The sequence below is a fragment of the Oncorhynchus masou genome, chromosome 9 (assembly GCF_036934945.1).
Source record: "Oncorhynchus masou masou isolate Uvic2021 chromosome 9, UVic_Omas_1.1, whole genome shotgun sequence".
NCBI classification, from domain to species: Eukaryota; Metazoa; Chordata; class Actinopteri; order Salmoniformes; family Salmonidae; genus Oncorhynchus; species Oncorhynchus masou.
The window spans coordinates 74,011,171-74,027,873 of record NC_088220.1 but is presented as its reverse complement, the minus strand read 5'-3'; the positions used below and the strand labels follow the sequence as shown (position 1 = coordinate 74,027,873).

Sequence of the window (16,703 nt, the reverse complement as noted above, 5' to 3'; positions counted from 1 at the left end):
CCTAGTAGTCCTCACCCAGAACCCAGCTGGACTGAGGGGCAGCTCGGGACTGCGAGGCAGCTCGGGACTGAGGGGCAGCTCGGGACTAAGGGGTAGCTCGGGACTGAGGGGTAGCTCGGGACTGAGGGGTAGCTCGGGACTGAGGGGAAGCTTAGCACTGAGAGGAAGCTCAGGCAGGTAGTTGGATCTGGAAGGGTCTGGCAGATCTGGAAGGGTCTGGCTGACTGGCGGATCTGGAAGAGTCTGGCTGACTGGCAGATCTGGAAGAGTCTGGCTGACTGGCGGATCTGGAAGGGTCTGGCTGACTGGCGGATCTGGAAGGGTCTGGCTGACTGGCGGATCTGGAAGAGTCTGGCTGACTGGCGGATCTGGAAGGGTCTGGCTGACTGGCGGATCTGGAAGAGTCTGGCTGACTGGCGGATCTGGAAGAGTCTGGCTGACTGGCGGATCTGGAAGAGTCTGGCTGACTGGCGGATCTGGAAGAGTCTGGCTGACTGGCGGATCCTGGCAGACTGACGGATCTGGAAGAGTCTGGCTGACTGGCGGATCTGGAAGAGTCTGGCGGATCCTGGCAGATCTGGAAGAGTCTGGCTTACTGGCGGATCCTGGCAGACTGACGGATCTGGCTGCTCCATGCTGACTGGCGGCTCTGGCTGCTCCATGCTGCCTGGCGGATCTGGCTACTCCATGCTGACTGGCGGCTCTTGCTACTCCATGCTGACTGGCGGCTCTGGCTGCTTCATGCTGACTGGCAGCTCTGGCTGCTCCATGCTGACTGGCGGCTCTGGCTGCTCCATACTGACTGACGGCTCTGGCTGCTCCATGCAGACTGGCAGCTCTGGCGGCTTCTTGCAGACTGGCAGCTCTGGTGGCTTCTTGCAGACTGGCAGCTCTGGCAGCTTCTTGCAGACTGGCAGCTCTTGCGGCTTCTTGCAGACTGGCAGCTCTGGCGGCTCCATGCAGACTGGCAGCTCTGGCAGCTCCTTGCAGACTGGCAGCTCCTTGCAGACTGGCAGCTCCTTGCAGACTGGCAGCTCCTTGCAGACTGACAGCTCTAGCTGCTCCATGCATACTGGCAGCTCTGGCTGCTCCATGCAGACCGACAGCTCTGGCTGCTCCATGCAGACTGGCAGCTCTGGCTGCTCCATGCAGACTGGCAGGTCTGGCTGCTCCATGCAGACTGGAGGCTTAGGCTGCTCCATGCAGACTGGCAGCTCTGGCTGCTCCATGCAGGCTGGCAGCTCTGGCTGCTCCATGCAGGCTGGCAGCTCTGGCTGCGCTGAACAGGCAGGAGACTCCAGCAGCTCTGTAGAGGAGGAAGGATCTGGCAGCGCTAAACAGGCGGGAGACTCCGGCAGCGCTGTAGAGGCGGAAGGCTTTGGCAGCGCTGGAGAGGCGAGGCGCACTGTAGGCCTGATGTGTGGTGCTGGCACTGGTGGTACTGGGCTGAGGACACGCACAGGAAGCATGGTGCGGGGAGCTGCCACCAGAGGGCTGGTGTGTGGAGGTGGCACAGGACGGGCTGGACCGTGAAGGAGTACTGGAGATCTTGAGAGCAGGGCTGGCACAGGACGTGCAAGGCTAGGGAGGTGCACAGGAGGCCTGGTGCGTGAGGCTGGCACCATATTCACCAGCCGACTAACACGCACCTCAGGACGAGTATGGAGTGCTGACCCAGGTGCCATCAAATCCCCGACACGCTCCGTCGGGCGAATTCCATGCTTAAAGCACCAACACAGCAACTCCCTCATTTCTCTCTCCTCCAATTTCCCCTTTAACTCCTTCACAGTCTCTGCTTCGCTCACCTCCAACACCGGCTCTGGTTCTGGTCTCCTCCTTGGCTCCTCACGATAAACAGGTCTGACTCCTGACTGCCACACTCTCCCTGAGCCCCCCCCCCCCAGAAATTTTTGGGGCTGATTCTCGGGCTACCTTCCGCGCCGCCGTGCTTGTCTCTCCAACTCCATTCTCCTATAACCCTTTTCGCACAGCTCCAGCGAATCCCAGGCGGGCTCCGGCACTCTCCCTGGGTCGACCGCCCACCTGTCTATTTCCTCCCAAGTTGTATACTCCAAACTTTGTTGCTCCTGCTGCCGCTGTTGCTTCTCCTGCTGCTCCTGCCTGTTGACACACCACTTGGTCCTGTTGTGGTGGGTGATTCTGTTACGGTTTTCTAGGTGTGAAGGAGAGTCGGACCAAAATGCGGCGTGTAGATTGCGATCCATGTTTAATAAACTGAAGCAACACGAATCCAAATACAAACACTACAAAAACAATAAACGTAACGAAAACCGAAACAGCCTAATACTCGTGCAAACGAATACACAATGGACATAAGGACAATAGGACAATCACCCACGAAACACTCAAAGAATATGGCTGCCTAAATATGGTTCCCAATCAGAGACAACAATAAAGACCTGCCTCTGATTGAGAACCACTTCAGACAGCCATAGACTTATCTGGAACACCCCACTAAGCTACAATCCCAATACAAAACACACCACATACAAAAACCCATGCCACACCCTGGCCTGACCAAATAAATGAAGAAAAACACAAAATACTTCGAGGGCGTGACAATTATTCTGACATTTCACATTCTTAAAATAAAGTGGTGATCCTAACTGACCAAAAACAGGGATTTTTACTAGGATTAAATGTCAGGGATTGCGACTTCAACTGTATGTTTGTGTCTAAAGTAGTTTGTTGTTTCTTTCATTGCTTTGTGGAAAGAATCAGGCTTCTGTGAAGAACATGCCTTTAGCATTTTTGCTCAGAGCACGGGGCTCTTTAGAACAGTGTCTGTTCTTCACATTCACCCCATCGAGTTGCTTTCAGTTTTTCTCTGTGTGTTGCTTTCTGTGTTGCTCTCTGTGTTGCTCTCTGTGGCGTCTGATGTCCTGTGTCTCAGAGGAGAGCTGCATCTAAAGCCTTCTGACAAAGAGCCCAGCTGGTTTTATCAGGTGGAGCGTGTTGCCAGAAAGGTCATGGTATTTGAATCTCTGCTCAGGTCTAAAAAAACAAATAATAAAGCCAGGTTAAATCAAACAAGCAGGGAGAGAGAGGCAAATTAATTTCTGACATGGCCTCAAGATGTAAAAAAAGAAACTCTACCTCTACTAATCATGTTTTCCCAAGACAGGCGTGAGTTTTAGCGAGGGGAGAATCGACCTCCCTCCATTCACAAACAAAGGTTATTGCATGAAATTAAAACTCCACTTTACGTACCCAATGAAGGCGTTTTATTTTTAAAATTGTGGTGACAGATGTGACGAGTCTCCCAATTTGTAAGTCGCTCTGGATAAGAGCGTCTGCTAAATGACTTAAATGTAAATGTAAATGTAAGGGCTCTCTCGCCTTAAGGTGTCTGTATAAAGCCTGCTGGCTGGAGAGGTATTAGACGAGACAAACATCTCCACACAGATCAAACAACATTTCCTGTGTGTCTGTTTTGTCTGCAGAATGAATCAAGCCACAATTCCAGCTGAGTACGTCTTGCTGGCCGGATCACCTTTTTGCCATATTGTATCTTTCCTGCATAGTCAAATTATGCACCTTGGCTGTGACTGTGTCACGGTGCCTGGTTACTGATCAGTGGATTAACTGTGTTTAGTTTAGATCCAGGCTGACATTTTGAAGTGTGAGGTTAATCGCTTAGAATTTTGGCATTAGCGAAATAACGTTTAGGATTAGATTACGTTTATTGGCTGCAATGCCTCCCGAGGAGCCACCCTCCGCCTTCCATCCAAGTGATGGCGTATCGCTCAATCATTTCTCTCATCTGTCTGGAGATGGTAGGACATCTATCTCTATCCCTGTCTCAGGACTCTAATGCCTCTGGATGTCTCCGACCTGTCAACAATGGTGGGCATTCCCTTAGGATGAGGATGTGGATGTGTGGAAGGGGATGGGGATGGAGTCAACATTGGTGTTCTTATAAGGCAAAACCTTTCAATCAGAGGCTGGAGTGGGCATGACATCACCTGGGGGCTGCACCATGAAGGCACAGCTAAAATTCCAGGAGTGATGTTCCTCTAGCGCCCTCACCACTCCTGCTGGGCAGAAACCATTAGGCCTACACACACACACACACACACACACACACACACACACACACACACACACACACACACACACACACACACACACACACACACACACACACACACACACACACACACACACACACACACAGAAGCTTTGTGGTGTCATTAACTGGGTTGACCAGAGAAGCATTCGATGCCGAACGGAAAATAAATAAACTGAGGAATGATCTCAGAAGTCCTTTGGATTGATGTTCCACAGTGGTAGGTAATAATAGTCTGTATAAAGCTGATCCCAGACCAGTTGGGTCAACCTGACCTTTCATCAGCTATGGTCAACCCGGCTGAACCATTCAAGCTCTTCTGGCCAGGATTTAAATGGTCAATAATTTGCAAAGCTTCAAGAGGACTGGACTCTTGAACATGGAGGTGGTAGATCAGCCTAATTCTAAACTAAGCCACGTTTTCATTATCCTGTCAGCATTTGTGCTTGAATAACACAATGCATTATATATTACACAACCGTCTCCACAACAGCGATATCATACCATAGGACCAGCTATTAAACATGGTAATAAAACTAATAAGGCAGAAAAGTTGATCAGAGATAGCCGTAGATCCCTGGAGCTGCTGTAGGTAATATACTGTAGTTTCACCTCACATTGTTTCAGCCCGGAGGTCATTTATAATGTGTCATTAGCTAATCAAATCAAATCACATTTTATTTGTCACATGTGCCGAAAACAGCCGTTGTAGACCTTACCATAAAATTCTTACTTTGCAAGCCCTTAACCAACAATGCAGTTCAAGAAATAGAATTAAGAAAATATTCACTAAATCAACAAAAATAAAAATTAAATAAAAGTAACACAATAAAATAACAATAACGAGGTTTTATACAGGGGGTACCAGTACCGAGTCAATGTGCTGGGGTACATGTTAGTCGAGGTCAAATTTACAAAACAACGGTATTAGGTGAACAATAGGTAAGTAAAGACCTAAAAACAAAAGTAAAAAGAGAGTGAAAAATAACAGTAGTGAGGCTATATACAGTAGCGAGGCTATAACAGTAGCAAAGCTATATACAGGCACCGGTTAGTCGGGCTGATTGAGGTAATTTGTACATGAGATATGGTTAAAGTGACTATGCATATATGATAAACAGAGAGTTGCAGTGGTGTAAAAGAGGGGTTGGCGGGTGGTGGGTGGGACACAATGCAGACAGCCATGTTAGCCAATGTGTGGGGGAACTGGTTGGTCGGGCCAATTGAGGTAGTATGTACATGAATGTATAGTTAAAGTGACTATGCATATAAGATAAACAGAGAGTAGCAGCAGCGTAAAAGAGAGGTTGGGGGGTCACACAATGCAAATAGTCCGGGTAACCATTTGGTTACCTGTTCAGAATTGTTATGGCTTGGGGGTAAAAACTGTTGAGAAGCCTTTTTGTCCTAGACTTGGCACTCCGGTAACACTTGCCATGCAGTGGTGGAGAGAACAGTCTTTGACAGGGGTGGCTGGGGTCTATGACAATTTTTAGGGCCTGCCTCTGACATCGCCTGGTGTAGAGGTCCTGGATTGCAGGCAGGTTAGCCCCAGTGATGTACTGGGCCATACGCACTACCCTCTGCGGTTGGAGGCCAAGCAGTTGTCGTACCAGGCAGTGATGCAACCAGTCAGCATGCTCTCAATGTTGCAGCTGTCGAACGTTTTGAGGATCTGAGGACCCATGCCAAATCTTTAAAGTTTCTTGAGAGGGAATAGGCTTTGTCGTGCCCTCTTCACGATTGTCTTGGTGTGTTTGGACCATTCTAGTTTGTTTGTGATGAGAACACCAAGGAACTTGAAGCTCTCAACCTGCTCCACTACAGCCCCGTTGATAAGAATGGGGGCGTGCTCGGTCCTCCTTTTCCTGTAGTCCACAATCATCGCCTAAGTCTTGGTTACGTTGAGGGTTAGGTAGTTATTCTGACACCACCCAGACCAGGTCTCTGACCTCCTCCCTATAGTCTGTCTCATCGTTCTCAGTGATCAGGCCAACTACTGTTATGTCGTCAGAAAACTTAATGATGGTGTTGGAGTCGTGCTTTGCCACGCAGTCGTGGGTGAACAGGAAGCACAGGAGGGTACTAAGGATGCACACCTTAGGGGCCCTGTGTTGAGGATAAACGTGGCAGATGTGTTGTTGCCTACCCTTACCACCTGGGGGCAGGCCGTCAGGAAGTCCAGGATCCAGTTGCAGAGTGTTTAGTCCCATGGTCCTTAGCTTAGTGATGAGCTTTGAGGGCACTAAAGTGTTGAATGCTGAGCTGTTGTCAATGAACAGCATTCTCACGTAGGTTTTCCTGTCATGGGAAATGGCAGTGTGGAGTGCGATTGAGATTCTGTCATCTGTGGATCTGTTGGTGCGATATGCAATTTTGAGTGGGTCTAGGGTTTCCGGATTGATGGTGTTGATGTGAGCCATGACCAGCCTTTCAAAGCACTACCGATGTGAGTACTACGGGGTCGTAGTCATTTAGGCAGGTTATCTTCGCTTTCTTAGGCACAGGAACTATGGTGGTTTGCTGGAAACATGTAGGTATTACAGACTCGGTCAGGGAAAGGTTGAAAATGTCAGTGAGACACTTGCCAGTTGGTCCACGCATGGTCTGAGTAGATGTCCTGCTAATCTGTCTGGCCCTGCGGCCTTGTGAATGTTGACCTGTTTAAAGGTCTTACTCACATCGGCTATGGAGAGCGTGATCACACAGACGTCTGGAAAAGCTGGTGCTCTCATGCATGCTTCAGTGTTTCTTTGCTTCAAAGCTAGCATAATGGGAATTTAGCTAATCTGCTCGGCTCGCATCCCTGGGCAACTTGTGTCTGGGTTTCCCTTTGTAGTCCATAATAGTTTGCAAGCCCTGCCACATCCAACGACCATCAGAGGCGGTGCAGAAGGATTCAATCTTAGTCATGTATTGATGCTTTGCCTGTTTGATGGTTCATCTGAAAGCATAGCGGGATTTCTTTTATGCGTCCGGATTATTGTCCCGCTCCTTGAAAGCGGCAGCTCTATCCTTTAGCCCGGTGCAGATGATGCCTGTAATCCAATGCTTCTATTTAGGATATGTACTGTACGTATGGTGACTGTGGGGACAACGTTACCAATGCATTTGTTGATGAAGCCATAGTCCTCAATGCCATTGGATGAATCCCGGAACATATTAGTCAGTGTTAGCCACTGCTAGCAGCCTTTACCTTTAGCTCAGACACCAGCCGCTTTTAGCCTGGATAATACCCGCCAGTCTGCACAGCGCAATATCAACCCTGAGTATATCGGACTGCTTTTCTCCACTACATCACCAGATTCCAGCCGTAAGCTCTGGACCATTACTCCAGAGTGACCCAGCCCAGGATCATTGCAGCTAGCTGCTACCGAGTGGCTATAGTGGCTAACGCCCTTGTCCCGAAACTAGCACCAGTTAGCCTAGCGCCAGGCGCATCTCCCGGCTAGCACGCTTAATTGCTCCAGCTACAATACCTCTTTTGCCAACTGGCCTGGACACTTTGTTGACACAGACCCCCGCCTATCACGACTGGTCTGCCGACGTAAATCTGTCCTATGTGCCTTCAACCGGCCTTTCTCGGACGTCGGTGAAGGCGCTTCTGCTAGCCCCGACCTGCTAACTTTAGGAACGCCGTGTACCCTGCTTGATAGCGTAGAAATGACTACCTAATGGCTTCCCTGTTTCATTTATTGCTGTTTACTGGACCCCATGATCACCTGGCTACATAGCTGACGCCTGCTGGACTGTTCATTCATCACAGTACTCCATTTTTGTTTATTTTGTTTATCTGTCGGCCCCAGCCTCAAACTCCGGCCCTGTGTGTAGGTAACTTACCCTCTCTGTCCATTCACCGCCATTTTACCTGTTGTTGTTGTCTTTGCTGATTAGCTGTTGTTAACTTACCCATTGTTGTCTTAGCTAGCTCTCCCAACCAACACATGTGATTGCTTTATGCCTCCCTTCATGTCTCTCTCTAATGTTAATATGCCTTGTATACTGTTGTTTAGGGTAGTTATCATTGTTTTATTGTACTGCGGAACCCCTAGCCCCACTCAACATGTCTCAGATACCTCTTTTGTTCCACCTCCCACACATGCGGTGACCTCACCTAGCATAACTAGTGCCTCCAGAGATGCAACCTCTCTTATCGTCACTCAATGCCTAGGTTTATCTCCACTGTACCCACACCCTACCATACCCCTGTCTGTACACTATGCCCTGAACCTATTCTACCACACCCAGAAATTTGCTCCTTTTATTCTCTGACCCCAACGCACAAGACAACCAGTTTTGATAGCCTTTAGCCGTACCCTCATCCTACTCCTCCTCTGTTCCTCGGATGATGTAGAGGTTAACCCAGGCCCTGAGTGTCCCCAGGTACTCTCATTTGTTGACTTCTGTAACTGTTAAAGCCTTGGTTTCATGCATGTTAACATCAGAAGCCTCCTACCTAAGTTTGCTTTACTCTCTGCTTTAGCACACTCCGTCAACCCTGATGTCCTTGCCGTGTCTGAATCCTGGTTTAGGAAGGCCACCAAAAATTCTAAGATTTCCATCAACCAACTATAACATTTTCTGTCAAGATAGAACTGCCTAAGGGGGAGGAGTTGCAATCTACTGCAAAGATAGCCTGCAAAGTTCTGTCATACTTTCCAGGTCTAACAGTTCGAGCTAATCTCTCCAGAAATAAGTTTCTCACTGTTGCCTCCTGTTATAGACCCCCCTCAGCTCCCAACTGTGCCCTGGACACCATATGTGAATCAATTGCCCCCCATCTATCTTCAGAGTTCGTTCTGGTAGGTGACCAAACTGGGATGTGCTTAACACCCCGGGTGTCCTACAATCTAAGCTAGATGCCCTCAATCTCACACATATGATCAAGGAACCCACCAGGTACAACCCTAAATCTGTAAACATGTGCACCCTCATAGATATTATCCATAGATATTATATTAACCATCTTGCCCTCCAAATTCACCTCTGCTGTTTTCAATTAGGTTCTCAGCGATCAGTGCCTCATTGCCTGCATACGTTATGGGTCCAGGGTCAAACGACAACCCTCATCACTGTCAAACGTTCCCTCAAACACTTCTGCGAGCAGGTCTTTCTAATCGACCTGGCCCGGGCATCCTGTCAGTAGAGGATGCCTGGTTGTTCTTTAAAAGTAATTTCCTCACCATCTTAAATGAGCATGCCCCTTTCAAAAAATGTAGAACTTAGAACAGATATAGCCCTTGGTTCACTCCAGACCTGACTGGCACAAAACATCCTGTGGCGTACTGCACTAGCATTGAATAGTACCCGCGATATGCAACTTTTCAGGAAGTCAAGAAACAATATACACAGTCAGTTAGGAAAGCAAAGGCATCCTGTAGCTCTAACTCCAAAAGTTCTGGGACACTGTAAAGTCCATGGAGAATAAGAGCACCTCCTTCCAGCTGCCCACTGCACTGAGGCTAGGAAACACTGTCACCAACGATAAAGCCACGATAATCGAGAATTCCAATAAGCAGTTCTCTATGGCTGGCCATGCTTTCCTCTTTCCTCCCAACAGCTCCGCACCCCCGCAGCTACTTGCCCAAGCCTCCCCAGCTTCTCCTTCACCCAAATACAGATAGCTGATGTTCTGAAAGAGCTGAAAATCCTGTACCCGTACAAATCAGCTGGGCTTGAGAATCTGGACCCTCTCTTTATAAAATTATCCACTGCCATTGTTGCATCCCCTATTACTAGTCTGTTCAACCTCTCTTTCGTATCGTCTGAGATTGCTAAAGATTGGAAAGCTGCCATGGTAAATCCTCCTCTTCAAAGGGGGTGACACTCTAGTCCCAAACTGTTAAAGACCTATATCCATCCTGCCCTGCCTTTCTAAAGTCTTCGAAAGTCAAGTTAACAAACAGATCACTAACTATTTCCCACTATACCTTCTCCGCTGTGCAATCTGGTTTCCGAGCTGGTCACGGGTGCACCTCAGCCACGCTCAAGGTACTAAACAATGTCATAACCGCCATTGATAAAAGACAGTACTGTGCAGCCTTCTTCATCGACCTGGCCAAGGCTTTCGGCTCTGTCAATCACCATATTCTTATCGGCAGACTCAACAGCCTTGGTTTCTCAAATGACTGCCTCACCTGGTTCACCAACTACTTCTCAGATAGAGTTCAGTGTGTCAAATCGGAGGGACTGTTGTCCTGACCTCTGGCAGTCTCTTTGGGGTACAGCAGGATTCAATTCTCGGGCCGACTCTTTTCTTTGTATATATCTATGATGTTGCTCTTGCTGCGGGTGATTCCTTGATCCAGCTCTATGCAGACAACAACATTCTGTATACATCTGGCCCTTCTTTGGACACTGTGTTAACAAAACTCCAAAAGAGCTTCAATGCCATACAACACGCCTTACGTGGCCTCCAACTGCTCTTACACGCTAGTAAAACTAAATGCATGCTCTTCAACCGATCGCTGCCCACACCCGCCCGCTTAACTAGCATCAATATTCTAGATGGTTCTGACTTAGAATATGTGGACAACTACAAATACCTAGGTGTCTGGCTAGACTGTAAACTCTCCTTCTAGACTCACATCAAACATCTCCAATCCAAAGTTAAATCTAGAATTGTTAAATCAGCATTCCAAAATTAAATCAGCATTTTCACTTTTGGATAAATAGCGTGCCCAAATTCAACTTCCTGCTACTCATCCCAAAATATAAGATATGCATGTTATTAGTTGCTTTGGATAGAAAACACTCTGACGTTTCTAAAACGATTTGAAACATGTCTGTGAGTATAACAGAACTTATGTATCAGATTTTCTTTTTTTTTGAGGTCACTGTCTATTCAATGAGTTTTCATTGGGAAACCAGATTTCTGAGGGACTTCTTTGCAGTTCCTACCGCTTCCACTGGATGTCACCAGTCTTTTCTTTAAAAATGTTTATCTGTTATTTTATCAGGTAAGTTGACTGAGAACATGTTCTCATTTGCAGCAACAACCTGGGGAATAGTTACAGGGGAGAGGAGAGGGATTATTTGTAAACTGGGGATTATTAGGTGACCATGATGGTTTGAGGGGTTAACACCGGGGTTAACACCCCTACTCTTACGATAAGTGCCATGGGATCTTTTAATGACCTCAGAGAGTCAGGACACCCGTTTAACGTCCCATACGAAAGACGGCACCCTACACAGGGCAGTGTCCCCAATCACCATCCAGGAACTGACCAGGACCAAACCTGCTTAGCTTCAGAAGCAAGCCAGCAGTGGTATGCAGGGTGATATGCTGCTGGCAGAAATTGGTTGAGGTTATTCCTTTGTGTAATGAAGAAGTACGGCCATCTTGAATGAGTGTCACTTGGAGTGTACTTTTTGAGAGAGGCGCATGACTCGCGTCCGTTTGTTGTCTTCCTGTATTGAAAACAGATCATTCTGTCTTAAATTTGATCGATTATTAACGTTTAAAAATACCTAAAGTTGAATTACGAAAGTAGTTTGAAATATTTTGGCAAAGTTTACAAGTAACTTTTGAGATAACTTTTGAGATATTTTGTATTGACGCTGCGCAAGTTGGAAGCTGTGTTTCTCTGGATCAAACGTGCCAAATAAATGGACATTTTGGATATATATCGACGAAATTAATTGAACAAAAGGACCATTTGTGATGTTTATGGGACATATTGGAGTGCCAACAAAAGAAGCTCGTCAAAGATAAGGCATGATTTATATTTTATTTCTGCGTTTGGTGTAGTGCCTGCAGGGTTGAAATATGCTACTCTCTCTTGTTTACTGTTGTGCTGTCATCAGATAATAGCATCTTATGCTTTCGCCGAAAAGCCTTTTTGAAATCTGACATGTTGGCTGGATTCACAATGAGTGTAGCTTTAATATGGTATCTTACAGGTGTGATTTAATGAAAGTTAGATTTTTATGGTATTTTATTTGAATTTGGCGCTCTGCATTTTCCCTGGCTATTGGCCAAGTGGGACGTAAGTGTCCCGCCTATCCCAGAGAGGTTTTAAGCATCTCCAATCCAAAATTATATCTAGAATCGAGTTCCTATTTCACAACAAAGCCTCCTTCACTCATGCTGCCAAACATAACCTCGTAAAACTGACTATCCTACCGATCCTCGACTTCGGCGATGTCATTTACAAAATATCCTCCAACACTCTACTGAGCAAACTGGATGCAGTCTATCACAGTGCCATTTGTTTTGTCACCAAAGCCCCATATACCACTCACCACTGCGACGTGCATGCTCTTGTCGGCTGGCCCTCGCTACATATTCGTCGCCAGAACCACTGGCTCCAGGTCATCTATAAGTCTTTGCTAGGTAATGCTCCGCCCTATCTCAGCTCACTGGTCACCATAGCAACACCCACCCGTAGCACGCGCTCCTGCAGGTATAAGTCACTGGTCATCCCCAAAGCCAACACTTCCTTTGGCCGCCTTTCCTTCCAGTTCTCTGCTGCCAATGACTATAACAAATTGCAAAAATAGCTGAAGTTGGAGACTTAGATTTCCCTCACTTTAAACATCAGCTATCTGAGCAGCTTACCGATTGCTGCAGCTGTACATAGTCCATCTGTAAATAGCCCATCCAACTACCTACCTCATCCCAATGTTGTTTTTATTACCTTTTTTCTTTTGCACATATGTATTTATACTTGCAAATTATCATTTGCACATCTATCACTCCAGTGTTAATTTGCTAAATTGTAATTACTTCGCTACTATTGGCCTACTATCTATTGCCTTACATCCTTACTCCATTTGCACACACTGTATATAGATTTTTCTATTGTGTTATTGACTGTATTGACTTTTGTTTACCCCATGTGTAACTCTGTGTTGTTGTTTGTGTCACACTCCTCTGCTTTATCTTGGCCAGGTTGCAGTTGTAAATGAGAACTTGTTCTCAACTGGCCTAACTGATTAAATAAAGGTGAAATAAAAAAAATTTTTAGCGAGTCACTGGTACTACCTGTTTAGTTTTCGCTTGTAAACAGGAATCAGGAGGATAGAATTATGCTCAGATTTTCCAAATGGAGGGCGAGGGAGAGCTTTGTATGCATTTCTGTGTATGGAGTAATGATGGTCTAGAGTTTTTTTTCCTTTGGTTGCACTTGTGACTTGTTGGTAGAAATGAGTTGTATGTTTGCCTGCGTTAAAGTCCCAGACACTAGGAGTGCTGCTTCTGGATGAACATTTCCTTGTTTGTTTATGGCCTTCTACAGCTCGTTGAGTGCGGTCTTAGTACCAGCATCGGTTTGTGGTGGTAAATAGACAGCTACGAAAAATAGAAATGTAATCTGTCTTGGAAGACAGTGTGGTCTACAGCTTATCGTAAGGTAGTCTACCTCAGGCAAGCAATACCCCGAGACTTCCTTAATATTAGAGATCACGCAACAGCTCTAATTGATGTGGTGTTGACGTGATGGTGGTGTTGGTGGTGGTGTTGGTGTGGTGTTGGTGTGGTGGTCGTGTTGAAGTGGTGGTGTTGGTGAGGGTGTTGTTGGAATAGTGTTGGTATTGGCGTGGTGGTGGTGTGGGCGTGGAGTGATGGTGGTGTTGCGTGGTGGTTGTGTTGAAGTGGTAGTTTTGACGTGATGGCGGTGTTGGTGGTGGTGTTGGCGTGATTGTGGTGTTGGAGTGGTGGTGTTTTGGTGGTGTTGGTGTTGGCGTACTTCAGTGTCCTAGAAGGCCTACTGCCTAATTTGAATCTCAAATCATCAAAAAGACATGAAGTCTGAAAATATTTTTTGTCTGAGACCACACATTCAAAATCTGTACCTTCCTTTCTGATGTTTTGATTCTATGTTATGATTCATGTAATAGGATGTATAGATTCTGGTGCTAAGTAGCACACTTATGTTTGCTTGTGTTTATATACTTACAGTGCCTTACATCTTAGACAAAGTGATTCCTACACCCATGAAGAGAGGTGCTGTAATGTAGCACTAGAGACAGCTTTACAAATTGTTTGGTGTACAGACTTTTTTCTCCTTCTCTTTCACTGAATGTCAGATAATGAGTATGCATGACCATGTACACATGGGAAAGTAATATAAATGATGTATTTAGGCCATTTCTCTTGGATGTGTATCACATAAAACGCCCTAGTTTTGTGTTGCTAACAACCTACAATTTCCTCGTATAGGAATTCACAGGATGTGATTTGGGCATTGTTGTTCCCTCCCGAGTCAGCTAAAGCTGTGATTAAGTGAAGGAGTTGAGGAGGAAATGGGCTGTTGCTGTTTTTAAAACCCTTACCTTTGATAGAGAGATGGTATATAAAACGGTGAGCTAGCTAGCTAACTCCTGCTTCACGGCCCTCAGGGGCTTTACTCAATTATGCCGTGCTAATCGTCCCAGTGCTCATGAACTTTGTTTGGCTGGGCCCAGGAAGTAGTGCTCTGCTGGCAGCTCAATAGTGATCATTGATCAAGCCTGGCGCAGTGCTTTGAGACGTGCAGGGAACGTTGGAGAGAGGAAAGAGAGGGGGAGAAAAGAAGTAGAGGAGATTAGTGAAATGAGAATGTTTCTCAGATAAAAAGGAAGAATGGAGATCCTCTGCCAGGAAAAGCAGTGTTTGTGTGTGTATGTGTGTGAGTGTGTGTTTATGTGTGTGTGTGTGTTTATGTGTGTGTGTGTGCGTGGCTGTTTTTCCAAGTGGGAGTTGCAGTGTGGGGAGGAAAGAAAATCTGTTGTATTAATTTTGCACAAAGCCTTTCTCAGTTCGCCCAGTAATTGCATGCAGACTGAAAATGTATAAACTTCTGTGAACGCCTGACTGACATTATCTTTCTCTCTTTCTCCATCCCTCCTGAACACCCTCCTTTCTCTCTCGTAGTGAACAAACACAAGCCGTGGATTGAGACGTCATACCATGGGGTAATCACAGAGAACATGGACATCGTCCAACTGGACCCTCCCCTGGTGGCCCTTGATAAAGACGCCCCCGTCCCCTACGCAGGTATGGTACGCCCCACCACTGTCTGATGATAGAATGGAGAAGGAAGTACCAAGTTGTGATGAATGGGTTAACATCATTCAATCAGAGGATGATTTACTCATTCTTAATTTTTGTGGTTGACCTTGATTCTTGGGAGCTCTTGTAAAACATTAGCATAAAATGCATTAAGCCGTAATGTGATATTCACACTTCTGCTTTCCAAGAAAAGAAAAGAAAATGTCTGCTTTCTAATTTAAAACCACTAGCTTTGAACTAGTACTACCAAGCATGTTCCTATAAAAGCTATTCACACCCTTATGTCCTTTAACCATGTAGAAAACCAATACTAATACTCCTCTTAGTAGCGCAAATGTAATTATATTGAATCAATGTGATGGGATTGTACCCAAAATAACCCTCATGTTGGAAAAGGTTATCGCACAGAAAAAGACGGACTGTTTACACTCATCGTCCTTGGTGACCATTCCAACTCCCCCATTGGGTTGCAAATTCCTGGGGGTTGTCAGTGCCAGTGGGTTGTCACCAGCTACAGGCTAACTGGCCAGCCTGGCACCAGTGCCTGCTGCCAGGCCTCTTGATGTGGCCAAGTCCTCAGTGTGGGGTTGGTGCAACGGCTGGTACCCGCATTCTGAGCCCCTCAGACTGGGTTGGAGCAGCTCTGATGTAGGCTATCTATCTATCTATCTATCGAGAGAGAGAGAGAGAGAGAGATGAGATAGCAGGCTGAATGGTGGTTGACAAACACTTTATATACCTCTTTCCCGCTCTCCCTCTCCCTCGGTCTCTCTCCCTCTCTCTATGAACTGTAGTCAGGAGTATCTCCTAGAGACACAGTTGGGGGGCTGACAGTCAGTCAGTAATTAGCTGAAAGGATTTTTTGTGAGGGGGCTTCTGCCTAGGTACCATTCACACCTCATTAATTACAATGCTTTGACTTAATACCTCTCTCTCTGACTGACACAATGTCAGACAACACACACACGCAGCCCCATAACCAATCATTCTGACACAACTCACTGGCCCATTACAGATCATTCTGACACAACTCACTGGCCCATTACAGATCATTCTGCCATGACTCACTGGCCCATTACAGATCATTCTGACACAACTCACTGGCCCATTACAGATCATTCTGACACAACTCACTGGCCCATTACAGATCATTCTGACACAACTCACTGGCCCATTACAGATCATTCTGACACAACTCACTGGCCCATTACAGATCATTCTGACACAACTCACTGGCCCATTACAGATCATTCTGACACAACTCACTGGCCCATAACAGATCATTCTGCCATGACACACTGGCCCATAACAGATCATTCTGCCATGACACACTGGCCCATAACAGATTATTCTGACACAACTCACTGGCCCATAACATATCATTCTGCCATGACTCACTGGCCCATTACAGATCATTCTGACACAACTCACTGGCCCATTACAGATCATTCTGACACAACTCACTGGCCCATTACAGATCATTCTGACACAACTCACTGGCCCATTACAGATCATTCTGACACAACTCACTGGCCCATTACAGATCATTCTGCCATGACTCACTGGCCCATTACATATCATTCTGACACAACTCACTGGCCCATTACAGATCATTCTGAC

General features: G+C 46.5%; 1 protein-coding gene across 1 annotated transcript in view; it reads left to right on the top strand.

Moving 5' to 3' along the window:
• Positions 1-16,703, top strand: part of LOC135545084 (calsyntenin-2-like) — a 496,007-nt gene that overhangs the window by 171,773 nt on the left and 307,531 nt on the right. Inside the window, exon 2 of the mRNA XM_064972725.1 lies at positions 14,946-15,068. Within this exon, the coding sequence (XP_064828797.1) occupies positions 14,946-15,068 (123 nt within the window). The remainder of the gene's footprint in view (positions 1-14,945; positions 15,069-16,703) is intronic.